The 18,251-nt window shown below is 34.9% G+C and overlaps 1 protein-coding gene across 2 annotated transcripts in view; it reads left to right on the top strand.

The window, feature by feature from the left end:
* The window catches only part of LOC143255557 (PHD finger protein 12-like), an 80,160-nt gene that overhangs the window by 14,098 nt on the left and 47,811 nt on the right, over nucleotides 1-18,251 (top strand). For both annotated transcript variants that reach the window (XM_076511393.1, XM_076511392.1), the window contains exon 5: nucleotides 10,316-10,433. In XM_076511393.1, coding sequence (XP_076367508.1) covers nucleotides 10,316-10,433 — 118 coding nt within the window. The remainder of the gene's footprint in view (nucleotides 1-10,315; nucleotides 10,434-18,251) is intronic.

Genomic DNA, 18,251 nt, shown 5'->3' with positions numbered 1-18,251 from the left:
GGTGTTGTGAACATTGTGTCTCTTGCTGGCATTTGGGTATGGTGCTCATGAAACCCTGGGATTTCTGCAGTCTACTGTACTGTAGTGCATCACCTGGTAGGGCTTCATGGTGGGCACTGAAATATTCTTTCTTTGTTATGGATCTGTCAACTCAAAATAAAAATAAAATAAGAAAATATACCATAGGTAAACGACCACATCCTGAAGATTCTGTACAGCAGTCTTTAACTTCTTCAACACCTATACCTCATTTTTTGATAATACATTCTTTATCAGACAAATCTTTAGGGCAAACATTTTCTTTTTTATTCAGAAGGGACTAGAGGGGCTTGCTGGCTCTCCTAAGTCAGTCAAAAAGCCATGTTCTGGAGACATCTGGTTGGAAACATCCACTCAATTTGTCACAAGGAGTTATTATTGAAAGGGATTTGAAGAACATCCTCAAGTCAGAGATCTCTGCTGGTTTCTCCTTCTAAGGAGTTTCTGCAGTGAGGTGTATCTCTACTTCCAAAGGTGAAATTATGATTCTGATTAATGTCCCACTGTCCTAATTTTTACATTTACATAACCACATCCACCTGCCACCATCAAGGCAGGTTATTTAAATTACAAAGTATGGCCATTTATTCTGAACCCTCTCAAATGTTTCTAATGTCAATGGTTCGGTTATTCGAAGACATGATGTCGTGATTCCTCGATGTGTACTCATTGTGGTGGCAAGGACCATAATGTCTGCAAATGCAAAAATGGACCATCATTGTGTTAATTGTAGTGGCTCTCACCCCTCTTACTTTCTTTCTTGCCTTAGGTGAGTGGAGAAAAAGGGGCACAATGCTTTAAAACAATTCACAATATTTCTTACCCCGAGGCTCAAAAGTTATGGTCCATCATTCCATCTCTGATGTATGCTGCTGCACTCCATTCCATTGTTACAGTGGGGGAGCAGACAGACCTTTCTGTGTCTCTGGCAGAGTTGTTTTCAAATGAAGAATCTTTTCCCTCCGGTGCTAAGAGAGTTAATGAGTCAACATCAACACCTATCTCTATTCTCACCATTCCTTTCACTGGTGCACTGGATTCAATTCCTTTGGCTTCAGGTTCTGGTGTTTCCTGAAGTCCATCTTTAGCTGCAAGATGCAGAATGATTATTTGTTCATTTCCTAAGTCACTGTAGTTTTCATCAACAACATAGACTTGCCCATTTGATCCAGAGCAGGATCCATGGTGGTTGATAGACCTTTTTACAAAAGAGAAGAAATGTGGTTGAAAACAGAAGGTTTTCCACCCAGTTCTCTTCCACGTAAATAAAAATGGTCACAATGATATAGTGGAATTGTTGAGGTTTCCATTCTAATTTAGATGACATCATCGTGCTGATTGATTGTTATCATCCTCTGTTTTTTTCCATTTAGGAAATGTTTTTGAAACCTGCCAATATACTCATCTTTTGGCAGTTTTCTTTATACGTCAATCACATGTTGTGTGATGCATGAGTGCATGGATGTGTGGCACTGTTGGTTGACTAGTACATGCCTGCTCTTTTTTTACCTCTGAGAACACCTTTTGAGGCTGTAATCATCACTGTCTGTTTTTTCTGTCTGCCCCCTGGAGAGACCTATAATCACTTGGACTTTAATGCTCTTATTGAATAGTTGCCATCTCCTTTTTATTTCTGGGGGACTTTAATAGACATAATCCCCTTCGAGGAGAAACTGATATTGCCGTAGGGGTCGCTTCTTAGAGAGTATGCTCTTGGATCACAGCTTTTTTCTATTCAGTACTAGTGTTTATACTTATTTTCATGCAAATAAATCAGTTTTTTACTGTTGTTGTTCCCTCTCTCTGCTCTCCTTTACTCTTCCCTTAGTTTTCTTTTGGGGTTAACACTGATCCATGGGGTAGTGATCATTTTACTATCATTTTGCAAGAGAATGGCCATGGTTGATGCTATCTGACCCTCCTCTCCTGGTGGAAGCTGGAACAGGCCAACTGACCCTCTTTCACTGCTTTCTCGGAACTTGATTCTGCCATCAGTAGATGACTGTGTAACAACAATAAATGACTGTATTGTCCAAGCAACTGCTTAATCTATTCCTAGAACTTTGACACATTTTCTATGGTATCCTCGTCTGTGGTGGGATCCTGCCTGCCATATGGCACGGAAGACTCAAAAATGGGCCTGGGATAACTTTTGTAGGTATCCCACACTTTCAAACCACCTAGATTTCCAGCAGGCCAAAGCAGATACTCAACAGGTAAGATGTCAAAGCCAGAAGGAATCTTGAATTAAGTTACAGCTAGCATCTCTTCTGCCACCAATTCTAAAGTCCCATGCGACAAGATTTGGAAGGCAAACAGGTAGTATACTTCTGCCCTGTTTTGGTCTTGCTTTTCAATGGCTAGGAATCTGCAGATGCCGAGAGCATTGCTGATACTCTCGCAGAAGCTTTTCTCATGCATCTACACTTCTGCTTCATCACCTACCTTCTTAGTCATTAAGACTCTGGCTGAGTGATCACCTCTTTCATTTCAGGATGATCATTTCTATGTGTATAATTGTCCCTTTACACTGGTGGAATTCAAGCTTGCTCTTTATTGATCTGACAGTACATCAGTCAGACCTGATCATATTCATTACAACATTCTCTGAGCCTGGGAAGGGTCCCAAAATTCCTTCAAACTATTGTCCAATTCATTTGATTAGCTGTCTCTAAGATTTTAGAGAGGATTATTAATGCTCATCTTATAAGGTTCCTTGAATCACACAGTATCTTCTCGCTCACCTTTTGTGGATTCTGACAACATAACTGTATAATGGACCACCTGATTCATTTGAAATGTTAATCAAGGAAGCTTTTCTCAAGTGACATTTTGTTTCTATATTTTTTACCTTGAGAAAGCGTATGATACTATGTGGAGGTATGGCATCTTGTGAGACCTCCACTCATATGGGTTGTGTGGCTGTTTGCTCATTTTTATTAAACAATTTTAGTGGACACGCAATTCCAAGTCTCTATGGGTTCGACACTTTCCTGTTCTTTCTCACAGGAACTTGAAGTTCCCCAGGGCTGTGTCTTGAGTGTCAAAATTTTAATTATAAAGATTAATTCCAACAGTGGACAACTCCCCCCTACTGTTGCAAACAGTTTCTATGTTGACAACTTTCACATCTTGTGTCAGTCATTGAGCATGAGGTTTATTGAGTGGCAGCTACAGACTGCCCTCAGTTGTTTACTAAAGTGGACTACAGCAAATGGTTTTACCTTTTCTCACCCAAAAACCATTTGCATGCTCTTCTGCCACCAATTGGCTATTCATCCTGATCACAAGCTCCATCTTGGAGAAGTTGTGCTTCCTATGGTCTTCAAGTCAAAGTTCTTTGGAGTTATTTGACCATAAGCTGACTTTCATGCAACACGTCAAGCAGCTACATGTCAAGTGTACAAGGGTACTGAACATCCTCTATGTCCTCTCTTCCACCTGTTGGGGAGTGGATCGATGTCCTGTGCTGAAGATCTATGGGTCTTTGGCTGTGCCAGACTCTGCTTTGAAGATGTTGTACTCTGGTCACCATCAGGGCTTTGGCTCTGCATGGGGTCTTTTTGGATCTCTTCAGACCAGGGTTTGTACACTAACTCTCGTGAACCTTCTCTACACCTCCACTGTTTGCAACTGTTGTTACTTTATGCTTCAAAACTTCCGATCCTTACCATAGCATCCCACCTGGGGCTGTGTTTTCCTTCTTCAGTGGGCCATGCTTTTCTTAAATAGATGGTCTGCCATTGTTCCTTTTGGCCTTTGTACCCAGATGCATTTGGATAAGTTGGGTCTGTCCTTGGACAGCATTGCTGTATCCACTGGTCAGCCTATCCCTCCATGACTTATTACCATCCCCAAATGTGACCTTTCTTTGTGTTATCTGAAGAAGTTGGATACTCACAATTGAAAGTACTATTTTCTTTTGTGAAACATCTTTTGAACCATCCTTCTATTTCCATATTTATGGATGGTTTTAAATCAGGTGACTCTGTGGGCTCTGCTGTGGCTTATTGTGGTTCGATGGTTGCATACAGAATCCCCTCTACAATTTCTAATTTCACTGCCAAATTGTATGCTATTTCTCTTGCCCTGGATCATGTAGAAGCTATGCAGCACACAAACTGTTCTATTTAAATCAACTTGATTAGCTCTCTACTAGCCCTGAAATCGCTTCACGATAATTCTCACCTTGTCCTTGTTTATATAATTCTCTTTATCATCTACTTCTATCCAGTTTTTCTGGATACCAGGCCATGCTGGTATTTAGGAATGAACTTATTGACACCACAGCTAAGTCAGTCTGCTCTGGCTCTATCACTGCCTTGCCTGTTTGATGCATGGACTGTGGTCCTGCATTCAAGGCTTAGCTTCACATCATTTAGCAGTCAACTTGGAGTGAGCAACATTGTAACAAGCTTTTCCAGATGAAGCCTTCTGTTGCTCTTTGGGCATCTTGCTTCTGTAAGGATTGGAAGAAGGAAGTTGTCCTGGCAAGGCTATGTGTTGGTTACAGATTTTTAACTCATTATTTTCTTTAATCTGGGATTGATGCATTAAAGAGTGGTCTGTGCAACATTCAAGTCACAATAGCTGACATTTTACTGTCATGCAATTGTTATGATTGTTAGCGACGGGAGTATTTTAAACATGTTTTTACCAAAGGTTTATCCCTGACATTGGACAATGTTATTGGTGATGTTGACACTCTCCACCTTACTAATGTTTTTAAATTTTTAAAGGCCTTTCTAATTCTATTTAATTTTTACCAGCAGCTTAAAGGTTATGGTTTTACATTGAGCTATTTTTACATTTTATAACAATTTTATTTTGTACTGGTTGTTTGATGCAGATGACCTTGTTCATGATGATGAGAAACCCACTTGAAGTAAAAATGTATTCTCAAGATGGGTGGTATTGGTTTTAGCACTGTATTTTAATTAAAATACATAGATGGCCTAATTGTTTTGTGCCAATAAAAGCAACCAACCTTCTGGGCTCCTGGTAACATTAAAAATGAATCTCCATCTGGGAAGGGGAAACAAACCATGTACTCAAGCTATTTCCATGATACCTTAGTTCAAATTTTGCATATCTTACAGAACTTGAGAATTAAATGATTATTCTTGCTATTTTATGTGAAGATGCTACAGTCAAATTGCCTGTGGATTCAGTATGTAGAAATTAGCATGCAGAGTGATTTGTTTGCTTTGTACATAATGGGTTTATTGAAAATCCTTTTGCATTGGAAGCTGTGCAATAGGGCTTTTGACAAGATGCACTGATAACAGAGGGCATAAGTGAACATAGTGGTATGAACCGTAATGATGTGATCAGTTTCCAAAGATTTATTTAATGCAGCACACTCAACCTCTAACATTGTTTATTGGAAAAATTGCATTTTATAGATTAAAACATATAGAAGTCACACAACCAACTCGAGGATGATTGTTTTGAGCATGTTACATATTTGTTTTTACTTGCTTGAGTACAAAGCACAGTGCAGTTAAATTATAAAAATTATCTCAGCCTTGATTAAACATTAATTAAAATGTTGGACCAATTACAAATTAAGAGAAATATTAGATCATCCAGTCTTATTTTAACTGTGTGTTATTTACAGTTTCTGACATTAGCATCACTAATATGGTGATCCTTAACAAAAGCCCAATGACTGATTTATGTTTTGTTTTAGTGTGTAATCTGTTGGGTGAAATTTATTATGTATACAAATAACTTGGAAGATACTGAAAAGAAATGTTTGCTGCAGTAATGCAAGTGTGGTAATGGTCTGTCAGTGTCACAGCATAAATTATTTGTACCATACTATTTGGTAATTTAGTGATATTTCTGTCAGTTTTGGAGTAGTATAAGTTTCATGTTGTAGTAAATTATTTTTAATGGCAGATGGATATTTAATTATAACAAAGTTTAAGTTAAAACTGGGTGAATATGTAGCACTATTTAACCTTTCCAGCTCAGTGACATTATACAGGTAATTTTTGCACTTACATTCATGGAAATCAAGTAGTTGTACACATTACTATATTTGAAACAGATACTTCATACAAGTAGCATGTGCACCATTGACAGTTATGAAACCTAATGCAATTGTTAATACACAAGTTTAAGGTAAAACTAAACTTGTACTTAGACTTGCTCGTTTTTGACCTGATTTCAGTTTCTTCACAAAAGTGGTTATACTTTCTAAAATACTTTGTTTTCTTTAGAATTACCTTAATTTTTCATCATCATTGTTGCCTTTTTAAAAAAGTTGTACATATTTTTTTTTTTGTTGGCTCTTGAAATAAGAATTTCAAAGTTAATATTACCACTTTGGGTGTCTAAACTTTGACAGCACTTTATCTCAGGCCTCATGTGTGGGAAAACGGATGGGAGATTTATCATTATTTATTTACAGAAAGACTGGATGTTACATGGGTCAATCTTTATATCCAAGTTTTGCTCCACTTTTTCCTGAACATGTTGAACCTGTTCAGACTGACAAGGACTTTGATTGCTTGTTTCCACCTCCTGATTTTTTGTACCTTCCCATACCTTTCCTGAAGATTCTGTTTGGCTTTTCATGTTGTTGTTGTTTTTTCAGACTTTATTTCTTCATTATTTATTTTGCCCTTGCTTATTATCATGCAGACTTTCCTTATCTCAACTAACAGCTATTGGGTTCTGTTTTACCAGTTTGGAGGGTGGGTTCCAAATCTCCTGTCAGTTTAACCCTTGCTCAATTTTCCCACCTACGTCTTACTTGCATGACTCTTTTATGGTTTCTTTCCACTATTTATTTCCTATCTGAAGCTCTTTTCTAGGTACATCCTATCCTTTACCTCCACACTAGCTCACTTGTCCTCTTCAACTGTGGCATTACATATGTGGTTTCTTTGTTTGGATATTCTGGGTCTGAATGCCCACTTACCTACATCTTATCTCCAAGGTTTATGTATAGCTTTGTTCTTATGGCATTTCTTAGCAGTCCTTACATTTCAACATCTTTGAGCTTTTAGCCATCCATTGGGCTTTGGATAACTTCTCCTCTAACTAGATATTGTTTGGTGACCATTCACTGCAATAATTTGAAGGTAATGGTGTATATATATCACCAAGGTGGCATTTGGTTGAGATCTTTCTGTTTTCATATGTTGGATCTTCTCTATTGGGCCCACATGCACCAAATTTATTTAATCATGTATCAGGTTCCAGGTGATTTCGCTTTCATGGTGGACCTCCTTTTTCACTTCAGCAAGATTTATTCAAAGGAGTGATCACTCAATCCTCTCATTTTTGGGCTTTTCAGTCAGTGTAGTTTTTCTCACATCAATGCATTTGCCTTGACACTAAATCACAAATTACACCCTATATCTTACAGTTCACCTCCTCCTTCTTCATGTTTGGCGTTTGTGCTGTCTTTTGTGAGGATACTTGGTTCCTCTTATTGTATAGATTTCCATTTGCCTCAAATGGTATGTCCTTTCTCCATGGAAGTATGTCAGTGTAAGTGGAAAGTCTTTCACACATGGGCCCATTATCAGAGATTTCTAACTGCTAATCTTACTGTGGCTATTTTGTCTGATTTTCTGATGTTTCTTTTTGACTGGTGGGTTTTCAGTTTTGGGCAGCCTTGCCCCATAACTTTCATTTTTCTTTTTACTGTAGGGTCTTTGCTTGACCTGTCCTTACCATATTAATCCATTCCTTCTTCATTTGTCATCCTCCTGATGACCTACTCCTCTGGATTAGCATGTTAATGTGGTCCTCTGTTCCCACATGTTTAATGTTTCATCTTTCCCTTAAAGCACATTTCCTTCTTCTTTTAACCTATAGTCATTGACAGTCTGACTTGCTCATCATCAACATTATATGCACATTTTACCACCATACCTATTTTCTTTACCCAAATCATTACTTCCTCTGAAAAACCTCAGCAGTATTTGAGGACAACACCTCCATTTCATTTGTTTCCATTCCCACTATCTTTCATCTTTATCCTCATTCCAGTCAGTGTAGACTTTTCTGTCTAGAGTGTGATCTTCATTGTTATATTGCTCACATGACTTCCCCTGTGGTTCCCATTTCTGACACTTTATCCCATGGAATTATTCTTCATCTAGACATCTACTTCTTCTACCCTCACCATTTGAATTTGTCATTTGATCCAGATGACTTATTCTTCATTGCCCCTATCCCACCTATGGTCAGGTGGTTAGGGTGCTTAACTCACAGTTTGAGGGTAGTATGTTTGAATCCCTTTCCCACAAAATATGCTTGCTCTTTCAGCTATGGGGATGTTATAACATGCAATCAGTCCCACCATTCCTTGGTGAAAGCATCAACCCAAGAGTTGACAGTGGGTGGTAATTACTGGCTGCCTTTCTGCTAGTCTTTCACTGCTAAATTAGAGATAGCTAGCACAGATAGCCTTTGTGTAGTTTTGCATTAAATTTGAAACTTAACCAATTGTTTGTTGTTATGAGTAGTAACTAGCATACTTTGCTGCACCAATAGTGAAATAATTAAACAGAAGTTACAGAAATGACTGAGGACATAACTTCACCACTGTAGAAAAAATGCTTCTATACAGCAGAAGGACAAACTAGTTGTAATTTTCAGTAGATGTACAACCACCAGTGTTATTTGTCTGGTTGTGGTTAGAGAGAGGTAGATTTAGATTCTGCAGCCATAACTTTTCAGTTACTGTGACTATGGAGGTATTCAGATATACTAAGAAATCATTTGGTGCATTTAGAATCATAATATGATAAACAACAGGAACAACAGTCCTGTCATTTTGAGTGTGGCCTTTTGGGCCTTTTCAGGCAAAGGTTTGTCCACTTTGATGTTGTTTACTTGTGATCCTGGCAAGTTGGAATATATCACTCTATGGCTACAAGTTGGGAGCCACTCATAAGTAATATATACAACGTTGCAGTCCAATTTCTCCAGCCAATGACATGGGATATAGGGACTAAGACTCCTTTATTCTAGTACTGAATGTTTTAATCTTAGCTATCTGGTTTGGGCTGGCTTACAGTGATAGTAACTTATCTAATGGGCAGAATCCATTATACTGGAATTAAGTTCAAGGTAAAGAGCATACATGTGCTGGAGGTAGTGTGGTTCCTCCACTTCTGTACCTCTTTTATCTTGGTACAACTCTGCTCTATGCAGATGCTTTCTGTATGGATCATGCTTGCACCAGTTCCTCCACCTTCTCAGTGTGGGATTCTAATTATGTTGTTATTGGATGGTAAGTATGTTTTGTAAGTTAACATTTTCCTAAACTGAAAATGTATTTCCAATAATACTTACCTGTGCTGACACTTTTGCACCCTGCCTCGCCACTAAGAGCCATGTAAAATCTAAGTGAGGTGCTTTTATACTGTACCAGGATATAGGATGCATTGATGAGGGTGGAGAAGTTTGCAATTTAGATACTGCTAAGGGAATTTAACTGTGATGTAAAAGATTGAAGCATGCAAGACCAATGCTTAATTAGGTAAAGCCTGTGTCAAAAAATAGCTATATTGTCAGTGGAGGTAAATATTAATGGAAATATGTTTTTAGGTTAGGAAAATGTTAATATCTGATACTCTAAGGAATAAAAACTGGTATTTTTGTTACATTTATTTTTCCATTATAGATGATGATAAAACTGCTCTCAACTATAATCATCTTATCATTTAGACAGTCCAACTAATTTTTTCCATATAGCCATTTTTTTAGGATAACTTAAAATGTCTTATTTCAAAATACCCCTAAATTATGCATATCTTGTTTTGAATACAGAAAATTAATGTTTATTACTAATCTTTTGTATGTTTTTACTAATTATTAGAATTGGGTGTGCCCTATATGTTTTAGGGGTAGACAATTCCGAAGTCTAACAACATATTAATTCTTTGAGACCTCAGTTGTCAATTTGACAGTTATATGGTTTGTTAAATTGCATCATCTAAAATACATTCTTAATTAAATAGTTTGAATTTCTTTAATATTTTCTACTAGTTTATGTTGCTTCTGTGAATGAAATATTTTTATTTATATTAGTATGAATTTTTATGTTGGAAATACCAGGAAATTTTCATTGTAATATTTCTTTTTTAAGAAGTGATTAAAAGAACTTACTCTAATTATACATTTTAACTACTGACTTGTGACTTCTTACAATTTTTATACTTCCTTAGCATATAATATGAACAGTGTTGTTGTATCTTTTATTACCTGTCATAAATTTTATCATTTTACAGTATGATTACTGTTTTAGGCTCAAGTAAAAGGCCACGATTTAGAGAAGGAGGAAGATCTGCTTCTAAAAAGTTAGCCCATGAACTGGACAATGGCATTGTTCCACTTCCAGCTAAACTTTGTTTTCAGTGTCGAAAGTAAGTAGTTAAAATATTTTAATTATTTTGTTTCTCTGTTTTATTTCGGTCAAAGAGCATGCTTGGCTTGAGGGTGTTTTCTATAAACTACGTCAGTCTATATAAAGATCATGATATGCCTGTCATGTACAGATTAATCAGTGTTTTGTTGACGAACTGATAACTTGAAAAATATAAATTAGTTGTTGTTGTGTTCAAACAGACAATTTTTAGTAAAGCCTATTTATCTCTGTTTACAAGCAACTCAAGTTTGTGTATCTTTTGGGAAGGTTTCAAGACAAGGTTTAAAGATTGAAATGCAGTTCTTATTTTGATGGAATTAGTTTTAAGACGTACAGAATTGTAATTTGAGAATATAAATGGCAAGCAGTGTAATGGTTTTTTTGTTGTTGCTGTTTATATCAAATGAAGGTATGCATTATAAGGAAAGGCCATTGTACAGCAACATTTCTTTGATTATTTATTTACTTGTGGGGGCGGGGTATAAAATATTAACATTTTCAAGTCAGATTCACAGTAAATATTACAAGGCATTCATGCACAGAATGTTGGGTTCTTTTAACTAGGTATTAAGAATTTTTAATTAACTATAGGAATACAAGTTAGCTATTAATGTTCTTAGAAGGTAACATGACTCTCATCATAAGTCATTCCAAAAATAAAATTAGTGGATGAAACTGTTTAAAATTTGACAAGAATATTTCTAAAAGTATCTAAATTTGATAATTTCTACTACTTATAATAAAAAAATTGTTATTTAATATAGTTATCTGCACCCACACTCTGAATATTTCATATGTAAGGTGATTTTTATTTTGAATATAAAAATATTATTTGTTACCTTAAAGCTTTTATATTTTATTTGCATAATCTCTAAAACCCCCTAAATAAATATCAAAATGTTTTAAGGTAAATCTTTATATTTTATTTTCCATTTTCTCTGCTATATCACAAACTTTAGTTATTATCATTAACATACAGTCCAATGAAATGTTTAAAATGCAAACATGTACCTACCTTTTAACTCTCCATGGAATAGTCTTTAAATATCTTCTTTGTGTCTTATGCATAATTTCATGTCTTTATCATTTAATTTTTTTCTTTATTTTTAAATTTAAGTTTTCCTTTCCATTTCTTTGTCTTTTATTATTTATGCTGATACGTCAACTGGTGCTTACATGGCTTTATGTTGAAACCCTAGGCTATGATGCTTACATGTACCTGTGTTTATAAACTTTCACAATTCATGTGCCAACAAATTAAAGTATAAAGATCATTAATCCTTTAAAAACATACTAAGATGTAATTTATAAAATATAAAAGTAAAAGCTAAATGCAACCTGTATCAAACTAGTATTAATAAAGTGAGAAAAAATTGTCAAACTGTACAGACACAACTCTTAACAATGGACTTAGACTCACTTCATCTTGTTTAAAAAAAAAATATATATATATATAAATTAAGGTTTCATATTATAGTAGTGACCATCAAGAGCAAAATCTGCTCTTTTTATTTCTTTTAAGCATGCCACTAAACTGAAAACACAGCTTCCACTTTGGAAGTGGGTATGGTTGACCTTAAATTAAGGAAATAGTTACAAGTTTCCTGTGAGAGAAATTCTTAGAACAAGCTTCAGGCAGTAATGAATGACAGGTGTATGGTTTACTTTGGATGTCTGAAGAAAGCTTGTGTGGTGTGCACACAGTTTCTTCTCTTCCAACCTTTTAAAGTTGAGAAATTATAACCATCAGCAGATCACACAAAAGCAAAAACTTAAGTTTTTTAATTGTACATATAAATTTTCTTTTCAAATAAAGTAAAAAGACTTTGTTATAATTCAAAGTTTCATATTTTCCTACTCAGAAATAATAATTTCATTAAAATACATTGATAGTAAAATAGTTTAGTTACATTTGAAGATAATTCAGCATCAATGCAAGAAAAGATTTTGAAAATGGTATTGGGTCTTATAGGGTTAATGATTTGCTCATGGTTTTTTTTTTTTTTTGAAATGTTGAGTATCTAACATGCAAAATAATTTTGATTTTGTGGTTAAAAATACTTCTTTTCATCAGAAAACTGTCAAATTTCAATTGCATAATTCCTATAACCTTCCAAGTAACTATCAAACATTTTATTAGAAAAACTGTATTTTATCTGTTCTTTTCTCTGCCTTAGCTCTATACATGGTTGGTTAAATTGACTGGCCATGTAACCACTATGAACAATTAGGAAATCTAAATTACACTTATTCCAGAACAAAAAAAAACTGCAGGTTGTAACAGAAAACCACAAATATTTATTCTAAATAGCTTAAATCTCATGACTCTCATATCTATTTGTATTTATAAACTTTTTTTATGTTTTACTGACCTCTGAAATATGTGTAACTAATAATTTTAATATGATACCTTACCTCCCCTCAAAAGATATCTATTTTCAGTTAGTAATGCTCTCTATTGGGCATAACTCAATGCTTGCTATTCACCTTCCTCCTCTCCCTTTTGCATATCCACATGTAAATGACTATGCAGCAACATATCTCCACCAATAGAAGTGCAACGCAATCCTTAAAATAATTAGCACATTTTCACTTGTTAATCATTTTTTGTCGATTCATTAGCATCTTTATACTACAGCTTCTGCATAATCATTTAGATGTGGATATGCAGAAGCTGGAGGTAGAAGACTGCTAGTTAGTGTTGAAGATTTGTACAGATAAGAAGACAGTACTAAACAAGAAAAGATATTTTGGGAAGTGAAGTAAGTGTCTATTGGAAATACATTTTCAGATTAGGAAGATGTTAAATTCTGTCACACAAGTTGTAAATCCCACAGTGCATGTGTTGTTCATGCTACTTCATTGAATAGCATAGAATTGGGCTTTACAAAATAAGAATGTCTTACCCTTTTTAATTTTAGTACTAGCAAACCAGTATTTTGTAAAGTACGGTAACATTCTAGTTACATTACATTATCAATGTATATTTGATATTACTACTTACAACAAATTATTAAATTTTAGTTATTTTTAAAACACAGAACAGCACATAAAAATATATTTGGAGACTGTACAGTGTGTACAGTGCTACAAAGTTTTTTGTACTTGTGCTTCATGCTTGTTAAGCCTCGTTGATTTTTACATGTGAATGGTATGAAAAAATGATTTTTTGCAAGGTTTGTATATGCATTTTGAAATAAGAAGCAGTTATAAATTACTATACTGAAATGACAAAGTTCCAGTGTAGTTTATCAGGCTTTTTAATTAAGCAGTATTTGGTCTAAAAAAATCTTATTTCTGATCGGCATATTGCCTTCATCACCACCTTTCAAACCCATGTGAATTGGATACTTTAGAAAATTTAATATGGTTATGTAGTTCAAAATGTACAATATCCATTGGTTTTAAACATGTACTAAGAGAAATGGTGTAGTTAAAAAAATTATTTTAAAAGAGGAAGAAGTGGGTAGAGCCACTGTGGTGGGTTTAATAAGTCAGTGATATCTCAGTGAACGTTATAGGTAGGAGGTTCTTGTTTTGTATACTAACTTGTTGGTATTGGTAATTTGGTTTTCTGTAGACTACATTTTATGATACCATTACATCCTAAACAAATGGAGATGATGTACCACATGACAGACAGAAATATCAATATACAGCTTGTTTTTAATGTTTACTTTTGAAATTAAATAATGTATTGTACTATATGTGAAGTAAGAACTCAATTTATTTCAATATTGTAGGCATATGTTCATAAAATAGTAGTTTAATAAAACTGTGAATGTAAATCTATAAATTCTAATGTCATGAGCTCTGAATAATACCCATATGGAAAGGTTTAAACATAAAAATGCAGTCTTACAACTAAACAGTAGAAACCTTGTATAAAATAACAAAAATTAAATTAGGGGTGGTAGTCCATCAACAAACCATGGTCTGAATACAAATTATCAGCACGTGCAAAACAGACTTCTAAATCATGTGCAATTTTTTATATTTTTCAGTTGTAAACAATTTAGAAAGTTTTGGGTTCTAAGTATTTATTAATAAATGTGCATTTTACAGTATACAAAGTTAACAAACCTAAAACCAAAGTACATTTGTAATATCACATAAGCAAACAAAAACAATGTGAAAAGTTAATATTTTTTTTTGTGTAAGTTTACCTTTGCATATTTTTAGGAAAGTTGCAGGTGGAAAAGGAAGAGATGTTTACCTAGAACTAGATCTTACTGTAAACAAGTCATTGAAACATTGACAAAAAGTAGATTACTGTTTTCAGTAAATGCGAGGGAGCTTTTGGCTCTCTTTTTACTAGCTTGGTTACTTTAAATGACCTTTTAATAACAAGGTAACTTTGCAAATTTACATACTATAACTTTTAATGTAGTAAGTGCAATTTCATGAAATTTTGCAAACTTTTAGTACACAAAGTAATTTTGTACACAGAAATAAGATTTGTTAATTAGGATTTTTTTTTTCTGAACACTTGTCTGTGAATATAAGGAGTTAGAATGTGCCTCAATACTTTGGTTAGTCTAAGTGCAAGGTGGTTTTATGTTAAAATTAAAAATACATTGTAATTATACAGTTTTTTATTTGCATAACCTCTAGAACTTCCTAAATGAGTATCATAATTTTCTTTTAAAAGTGAAAGTTTATCTTATTTATTACCTTCTCTACTGTGTTGGATTTTCTGTTGTGTATTTATTTTAATATTGATGTTTGTTTCAGTTAAATATATATTTAGAAATGCATTTGACTTCCCATATATTCAGTAAAGTGGTAGAAGATTCTTGAATGTAAAAATCAACAGTGTATATATTTATGTGAATACCAGCATTATTGCCTTATTTGTAATTTCAAGAAACTCCTCTCAAGGTTATAAACCAGTACGACATGTCAAGAGACAGTTTATATTGTTGGCATGCTACTTTTGGTATATTGTAAGCTTGGAAGCTATAACTGGGATAAACAGGAAGCTACCAGCATTTGGCCAGGAATGTTTATAGATTTCAAACATTGCAAACCATTTAACTTCAGCAGATTAACATTGGAGATTAATATTTTTGCAAAAACTTTATATAACTACAGCAATGAGAAACTTGCATGTGATCTGCAAAGAGCTGTCTAACTCCCTGTTAAGTGAATTGTACCTATATCAACTCAGAATTAATTCACTCATGAATCCTTGAAAATATATCATGGAAGTTCTGTTTCAGATAAAAGACTACTGTTTGTAAGTTTGTAAAACTTTTGTATATGAATCATTATTTGTAATAACTATTTGTATTGATCATTATTAAAATTGTATTATTGTTTGCATATTAAAATATATTTGTATTAAGAACGAAAAATGTGTGTGTCAATCTTGTTGGCAAATATCATAAATGTTGTAGATATCGACATATAATTAGCTTATAAGTCCAAATTACAATTTAACTCAGTTTCATACTATTTCATATTGTATTAATAAACATAGCACTACCCTAACACTGTATGAAGTAAATCTAAATTGCTCTCTTTCTAGTTAAGACTGTCTGTGATCTGATTCATATTGAGATGAAGACATTGGTCCAGGAGTGTTTACTCATGAGGTTTCTTGGATTATAGAATGTTCTTCCAGGGCTATCAGAGTTCTTGATCAAGGGGACAATAGAAAGAATTGACTCAGTTCTTCAGCAATTTTATTCCTATCTGTTTGTTGTACTCAAGAAAATGGGAGACTGGCATCTGATCATCAATTTTTCTTATCTCAGATAATTCTTAGATCCTTCCAGGTTAATGATGGAGTTATTTGTCATTATACTTTGTCATTGTTCACCAGAAGTGTGGGTAACAAAGTTTGATGTTACTAACTCGTATCTCCACATTTACATAGCAGAATCATCCCACCACTGTCTATGTTTTGTGCACAAGTACTTTAATTCATGGCTCTACCTATCAGGCTAGCATTGGCACCATATATGTTCTGTAGAATAGTATGAGCTTTTATCATCACTTTCATTCTTAGGCTTGTGTGCACACAATTATGTGGATGACTGGTTACTTCTTGCATTGTCTCACCAGTTGATAGAACATCACACCCAGATTTAAAAGCCATTAAGTGTCAAGAGATCTGTATCTGAGTTGGGCTCAGCTGACTCCCATCTGGCTCTGTGCTATGCAACAGGAAGTCAAACTTGTACTCTTTTCTCCTTCTCATGCTGCACAGATTATTTCTCTTTAGGGGATGTGAGCATCACTTGAATCTCTCATTTCTTTAGGACTAGCATACATGAAATCTCCTCAGTGTTCACTGTATGACCAATAGATCATGAACAGTGATCCATTGGATCACCCAATCTCCTTATTCAGGATCAATTATCTTGTGTTGCAAGTGGTGGTTAGATTGGAACAATACTATGCCACATCTGCCTGAGATCCTTCGTTTCACAGATGCTTTACTTCAGCAAAAGGGTGCATGCATCAACTGTCTGAAATTCCAGGGCCTCTAGACAGATGACCAAACTTCCTTCCACATCAATACTTTTTGGCTTCTTGCTATTCAAAGGGCACTGTATTAAGGTCTGGAATTATTGAACTCTGACAGTTGCATGGTAGTATCTTGCATTTTCTGTCAAGGTTGGCTCTCAGTCATGGGACCTTCTTTATTGGACTCACCCCCAGCATGTTATTCTGCTAGCTTGCCATGTTCTGGAGGTGATGAATTTGATAGTTGATTGTTTGTCACAACCCAGCTGGATTCTCTCAACCAGGTGGTGTAATCTTGCAAGATTTTATGTTGGATTTGCTTATGGTTTGGGACATTAATGAACGATGTGTTTGCCACTCATTGGAATACTCAACTTCAGGTATTTTGGTTCCTGGTATCTCACTCTCAGGCATTGGGGATAGATGTGTTCAGTCAGGACTGGATGGTATTTTACTTCTGTGCTTTCCCACAAATTTATCTGTTATCCAGAGTTATGGCTATGGTTCATTGAATCCCTTGTCATATGCTACTGATATCACCTAATTAGCTGACTAGCCCATGGTTTCTGCTTCTTCATTGTCTTTGAGAGTGCACACCTGTGCCTATTCCTTTTTGACTCTCTATTGAGACAACCATGATCTAACACCATATACTCAGGCATCCCAGAGCTCAAGATTCAAAGTTATGTGGTCCTTTGCAAGCACTGGGGCTTAATTAACTTCTAAGGTTACCATGTGTTACCAGTATCTGCATAGTCCTTCAATGGACATTTATTGAAGGAAATGGCACATGCATCAACAGTGATGTCTCGCAAGGAAAATGAACCTACTTCATCCAAATGAGCTAAACATAGCTTGTTTTTTGACAAGGGTTTAGCATTGTGAATAGTTGCTTTATATAAATTGACTTTATTAACAACATTTAGATACTTAAGACAAAAATGAGTTGAGTTCCCAGTGCTATCCAGCTTTCTCAAGTCATTTTGTGACCTGATCTCCAAAATGTCTTTCCAATTATCTGACTGGGATAGTAAGGTGACATTACATGCTCTGTATCAACATCAGTGATGACGAGAAACCCACTTGTTGAGAAAATTTATATGCAAAAACGGCTCGTTTGGGCTGAGAAAACACTTTTACATAGAAGAGCGAACAACGTTTCGACCTTTTTCGGTCATCGAAGAAGGTCGAAACGTTGTTCGCTCTTCTATGTAAAAGTGTTTTCTCAGCCCAAACGAGCCGTTTTTGCATATAAATTTTCTGTATCAACATCTTTTTGAACCCTTAGTGTCGTGAACCATATATCACCTTTCACTTAAGGTTTATATTTTGTTTGTGCTAT

Source organism: Tachypleus tridentatus, chromosome 7 (assembly GCF_004210375.1).
Source record: "Tachypleus tridentatus isolate NWPU-2018 chromosome 7, ASM421037v1, whole genome shotgun sequence".
Classification (NCBI taxonomy): Eukaryota; Metazoa; Arthropoda; class Merostomata; order Xiphosura; family Limulidae; genus Tachypleus; species Tachypleus tridentatus.
Note: the sequence above shows the minus strand (reverse complement) of the source record. Positions and strands in the feature narration are given on the sequence as shown.